The 5,789-nt window shown below is 31.8% G+C and overlaps 1 protein-coding gene across 3 annotated transcripts; it reads right to left on the bottom strand.

Annotated features, from left to right (window-relative positions):
* Positions 1-234: 234 nt before the first annotated feature.
* LOC143304435 (venom serine protease Bi-VSP-like) lies at positions 235-5,789 on the bottom strand. 3 transcript variants are annotated; one of them, XM_076626913.1, is made up of 7 exons: positions 5,026-5,789; positions 3,201-4,697; positions 2,893-2,988; positions 2,538-2,816; positions 2,194-2,462; positions 2,037-2,133; positions 235-1,874 (listed from the first exon to the last, which is right to left on the bottom strand). In XM_076626913.1, the coding sequence occupies exons 1-2, from the start codon at positions 5,155-5,157 to the stop codon at positions 4,542-4,544; spliced, it is 288 nt and encodes a 95-aa protein (XP_076483028.1). In that variant the 5' UTR covers positions 5,158-5,789; the 3' UTR covers positions 235-1,874; positions 2,037-2,133; positions 2,194-2,462; positions 2,538-2,816; positions 2,893-2,988; positions 3,201-4,541. The 3 variants fall into 3 exon arrangements, with proteins under 3 accessions (XP_076483028.1, XP_076483027.1, XP_076483026.1); XM_076626912.1 differs by having other exon boundaries at positions 2,893-4,697; positions 5,026-5,180; positions 5,252-5,789; XM_076626911.1 differs by having other exon boundaries at positions 2,893-4,697.

Genomic DNA, 5,789 nt, shown 5'->3' with positions numbered 1-5,789 from the left:
CAATGATATGCAATCTGCGTATGACGTCAACCTCGATCTATGCTTATACAAGAAATTTTATCAATCAATGACTAGATATACAATAATCAAATATTATAAAATTTCCTGAAAACCTTTAGGTGTTAATATTAAGGTGTTAATATCTTTAATATTTGCAAGTTATTGTTTAGCGCTAATTAGTTAGAATGTAACAAGTGGTGTACCAGAATTGAGATAATTAAGCCACACGAACAATCTTATTTAGATCTTTTTAATTTTTTAATTCTCTTTTGCTCCAATACTTCGTAAAATTAATCTTCGTTAGCTACTACACTTCATAGAATGACAAGAGATAATTTGTCTTATATAACGTTTCATTCATAAAATCTATCATTAAAGTATATCTTCATAAAAATATCATTCCATACTAACGGTATATTTGGTGTCATACGAGATAACAGTTACCAGTGATGACATATGTAACTTTATAAAGATATCTCGTTTTATTATATATTAAAAGAATGTACTCATTGCTGCTATATTTCAGATGAAAAAAAGGAGGCAACGATTTTACAGTAAAATCGTTCGTTTACAACTGATTCATTTACATTTCATGATAATACTGTGCATTCTGAATATGCTATGATTTGGTTTAAAATAATAAATAGTCCATTCTTGCATACTATTGCTCCGGCTTTACTTGTATTTTCGATATTGGTATAAATAGAAAGACAATTAATGTCGTTCGAGTCTATTTTCGGATCATTTATATTACGTTTAATCCATATAGTTATTATATGAGACATAGTATCGTAAAATTTGGAAGAATAAAACGTTCGTACAGGATGTACATTTTATAAGAACTCCAACAAATCTGCGTGTGCACCTAAAATACAAACCGATAGTGATTGTTCATAAGTTTATATACATTATCTAATGTCAATCGAAGGTATCAATTCTTTTTCTCCATAAGAGTACTTTTTCATTTATATGTGTTCAAAAATACATGTGTTCAACCGTGAAGCATATGTCACCTACAACGAAAAAGAGTTTTCCTATACTTAATATTTCCTTTATATACCTATGAAAGTCTATTCTTCGCGTAGTATGAAATTATGAATAAATCTGGAATATTGTTCAATCTGAAAAGAAAAATAACTTATTGACATCATTCATTGATACGAGATTCAGAATGTTTGTTTTGTCTTGCAGAGAAAGAAGGCAGTCCTTTCTTTTAATGTGAAATAGAAAGCGAAAATTTGAAAACAGATTTTTTGGAAATTTACTTGCAAATATCGTTTTCAATATCGTGATTTTCTTCCCAATGGTACTGTACTTTCAAATTTTCCAGTATCCCTCTAAAAACAAAAAGTCGAACCTCGTTATCATTAACATAGGCATTACAAGGAAGAGAAGTATTAGAAAGCAGCTCCTTCTTATTATGGATTTCTTTATAATCGTGTAAATAAGAAATTCCGGAAATTTTTTCCTCAAGAATTTAATTCTTGTGTTTTGATTGATAATTATTACACTGCATACTAACTTTTCGCATACTGTTCGCGTCTAACAATTTCCTAATAATAACTACTTCAAAATTACATATGTTCTTGCACGAATTCAAAAGTACGTATGATACAATTACAATTGATTCTAAAATAATAATTATTTAAAGATATTAAGATACTAATTAAACGTTTCACTATATTTCAAAATCTGGAACAACAAATTTTTATTTATAAAAAATGAAACTGTCTTTATATATTCTTTGTCATGATGCTATTTCTTATTACCATGTCGACATTTTTTAAAATTCATTTTGTTATCTCTACGCAATATGAAAATTCATATACTGCTTAATATTTTTTACATATTATCCATCCACCGCATGATATCTCCTGAAAAATCAAAATATTAATGTTATATTATTACAATGCTTCTTAAATTTCAATTTTTGACAAATTTGAAATCCAATATATTTTGCACAATTATTATTTATCAAAAAATTCTAAGTTAGTAACTTTCTTTTCAAATGGCAAATAACATGTACATTGACTTACCTGTAAGTTTTTGTTCCTAATCATAATTTCCTCTTATAGAACATCGTTATTGTTCTCATAATTACTACCAGTGTCATAGATATTGTAGTGGCTACAACTGAATTAATAGAAAATGATAAATAACTGTGTATAACAATGACACATAACTTTTACTTACATATCAGTCGATAAGGGATTACTGTGATATCCTGTTGATGTTTCTTAAGGCACTTGATTAGGTGCGATACGGTATCATTCCTTATGGTATACTGTAGATAAGTATTTTAGAAAATAACAAGAATAAATGTAAATTATTCAGAGGTTCCAGTTTCGGCTTAGACATAAATACAGGACCATTTGCAAAGAAGAAAGGGTGCGTTTCTACAGCCTCGTTATAGTAACCATGAATACCAATCTCTGAATTACTGGTTACTAAACATAAATATCCTATAAAATTTAATATATTTCTTTAATTTGTAATACATACATGAGATAGTAGTTCTAAATTATGAATCATCCTACCTGTGATATTACACTTTTCCTTATAATATCATCACTCAAGTGAACAACATTAAGATCATGTAAACCATGTCATCCTATCTTACTGTGAAGATACTTAGTTATGTTATCTAACGTTACAAAAATATCATCAAATTCAAGTCCTTTTATTCACATCACATGGCCACGGCGATCTGGTTCTTCGTTATATAATGTTCTAAAATTTGTCGTATATATAGGATGTACAAACCGTGATATCAAGGTATCAGTTCTTCCTTCCCAAGGGACAGTTTCATTAAAATTCTGATAGAAATAAAGATTAATTATTAATATTCTAACAATCATATATGTTAAATACATTATAGTCAACGATATATACCTGAGCGAATGTAGGGGTGATTCCTTGATAATTATAAATGTCATCAGCCCACATCATTGTGCCACTTCTTTGTACTCCAGCCTCTAGATTAACAGCCTAAACAAACATACAAAATTTTATAGAAGCTGTACAAAATATAGTATATATGCGCAATATTGAAGCGTTCAAGGGGATATAAAGGTAATGTACATCACATACACGTGTACTCTCATGCAACAAAATACAATTAGATTTAATAGTATAAGCTCTTTTGTTCATCATAATAGATTGGAAATTTAAGTGTCTTACGAGGGTGAGTAAAAAGTTACCCGCTCTGTCGGTGTAGAATTTATTTTAAGCAATTGTCAAAAAAGACATACATCATTTTTTGACATAATCACTCAATTTCTGTATACACTTTGTCCATTTGCTGAAGGACCTTCGTATTTTCTCGTTAAAAAATGTTTTGGGCTGAGCTGCGAACCACGAATGCATCGTCGTCTTCACCTTTTCATCAGCTTTCTCGGCATCCATCTCGCACAAACTTTTTAAAACCCAAATCTGTCGTGCACTATTGCATAAGCAGAGCCGTGGCTGATTTGCAAATGATTTGCCACATTATCCAGTGTCACTCGTCTATTCCATAGAGCATAAGTTCATGAGCACGTTCAATGTTGTCGTCGTGGATGTGGACGGGCGTCCAGCTGCTTTTTCATAACACTTGTGCGATCTTCTTTGAACTTTTGTGCCCATTCAAACACACTTCGTGACAAAACACTTTCTCCATAATGTGCATTAAATCTTTGATAAATATAGGCATCAAACATAACTTCCGACCACAAGAAACGAATCACAGCATCCTGCACTGTTTTCCTGCAAATCGCCATTGCAAAGCGCCATTACTCGCGCAACGGTCACAAACGAATTGACGTAACACAATGAAACCTGCGCAGCAGCACTGAACAGATATTGACGTCATACGAAGAGTGCAGATGGATCAATACGGTCGACAGAAGTTTTAACTATCTGGAGTGCGGATAAATTTTTACCGAGAGTCGTATAGGAATCTATAATCTGTAAGTACACCTTTGGCTGAATGGAAATTTCTCTTACATATAGTCAAAAATGCAGAAACAGTGTATTGAATTGGAAAGTGATAAAAAATAAGCGAAGTTTCGAGGTTGCATGTGATTGCATGAGTACACAGGACGTTTTTAGCGAATAAAAAATAATTTTGAAAGACACGAGACTTATCTTGTATTTTATGCACTCTCTGTGTCCGAATCTCCAGAAGCTCTCTATCTTATGAAGTGTTTTAGATTAGCCGGAAAATTTTGTATGTACATACAAGAAGTATACGATCTAGGTGGAATATTCCATTATTCTCTTGATACAACAGAAACGAAATTTACAGAACTTCTCAGAAAGTTGGTTTATTATTACCAAATTAATAGAATTAATATACGTTTATCATCTTTACATACCTAAGTCGTGGAGGTTTATCGTGCGTAAAAAATTAGTGTCGTTTCAAAGTTAAATTTCGTACATTTTAAGCCTATAATTTGTAACGTACAAAACAATGTAAATTTGAGCTGTTTCTTATCTCCACAATAAGAAAATCCAACTTTACGTTTTTTACACAATGATATTTATGGAACAGTAATATCATATTATTGCATCGCTTGGAGAATGAAGTCAAGGTACGATGTGACCCTAGTGTAAACGCTGGGATAGCCAGCTGTGCCGCACTTATAAGCGTAAGACACAATACCTATTAAATAGGAGGTTAATTCATGTTGTATCAGCAGTGGTCCGCCGCGGTCAGCCTGAAAGGATCGTTAAATTTTTAATCAAAGATACTGAAATATATCGATCGAATTGTATTGAAATTATACTTATATACAGTAATAATCTTCTATTGATTTGTGTATAGAAATACTTCAATTTATAATGTACATGTTATATGTATTTTGAGCAAAACTAAGATTAGAAGGAAATTAGATTAAATACCATAATGAGGTGTGAGAAGTGGGCAAAACTATTAAATTGTGTTTATCTATTATTTCTAATGTTTAAGACGTCGATTTGATGTTAATTCGAATTGACGTGTCTTCAGATACCGTATAGTTTGTAGTAACTCTGTAACTTAATTACCGTACAAGAATCCTCTCCACCCTGAGCATGTTCGGCGCATATTATACCATCAGTGATATCAGGTGCATTAGGAAATTTGGAATAAGCTATTTTGCATTCGGCGTTCTTAATCACTGGCATTTGTACTTCCATTAATGCATTACGTCGTGGTCGTCCTACGAAGAAAATAAGAAAGATATTTAAGACTGGAACTGTTTAATTTTATTATAAAATTGATATCACTTACTATATCTTAACGCTCTCCATCCAGCAACAAGGGGGTTATAGCCGACGAAGTTGCTCTTTCGTAGGGGCTCTTTCGTACAAATGGGATATACGTACCCTGAAAAATAAAAAAGTAAATGAAAATGCAGGAAACGAATGACGAAAAGTATGAGAAAGAATTGTACACGCTTTATGACACAATATATGTGTACAGTAAGAAATTTCAGGATATGATACTTCAGTAATACTCAATAGCATATATATATATATATATTTGAGGAGTTACTCGAAAATGGCACCTCCTCCACCAATCTAAGAATGGCAATATTATGATTGTGTATGTTTTCTATTCCATCCATATGTGCACAATGTGCTGCGGTCAAAACATGCCTAGCCGATATCAGGGAACCTCCGCACTTCCATAGTGGTTTGTCTGGGTTTCGGGGATTACGAAAACCTAATGCATAGTCATAGTTGTGAATATACATAATTTTTTACATATTTACATATACAATTTTTTACATATACATAATTATTCGATATTCGATCATACAGCAGAC

This window comes from Bombus vancouverensis, unplaced genomic scaffold (genome assembly GCF_051014615.1).
Source record: "Bombus vancouverensis nearcticus unplaced genomic scaffold, iyBomVanc1_principal scaffold0035, whole genome shotgun sequence".
NCBI classification, from domain to species: domain Eukaryota; kingdom Metazoa; phylum Arthropoda; class Insecta; order Hymenoptera; family Apidae; genus Bombus; species Bombus vancouverensis.
Note: the sequence above shows the minus strand (reverse complement) of the source record. Positions and strands in the feature narration are given on the sequence as shown.

Bases quoted from the DNA above. Each gene is read 5' to 3' on its own strand.
- LOC143304435 (XM_076626911.1), bottom strand. From the start codon at position 5,157: ATGGAAGTACAAATGCCAGTGATTAAGAACGCCGAATGCAAAATAGCT. The intron at 4,698-5,025 runs GTAATTAAGTTA...CGATCCTTTCAG, and splicing joins GTGGAGAGGATTCTTGTACG to GCTGACCGCGGCGGACCACT.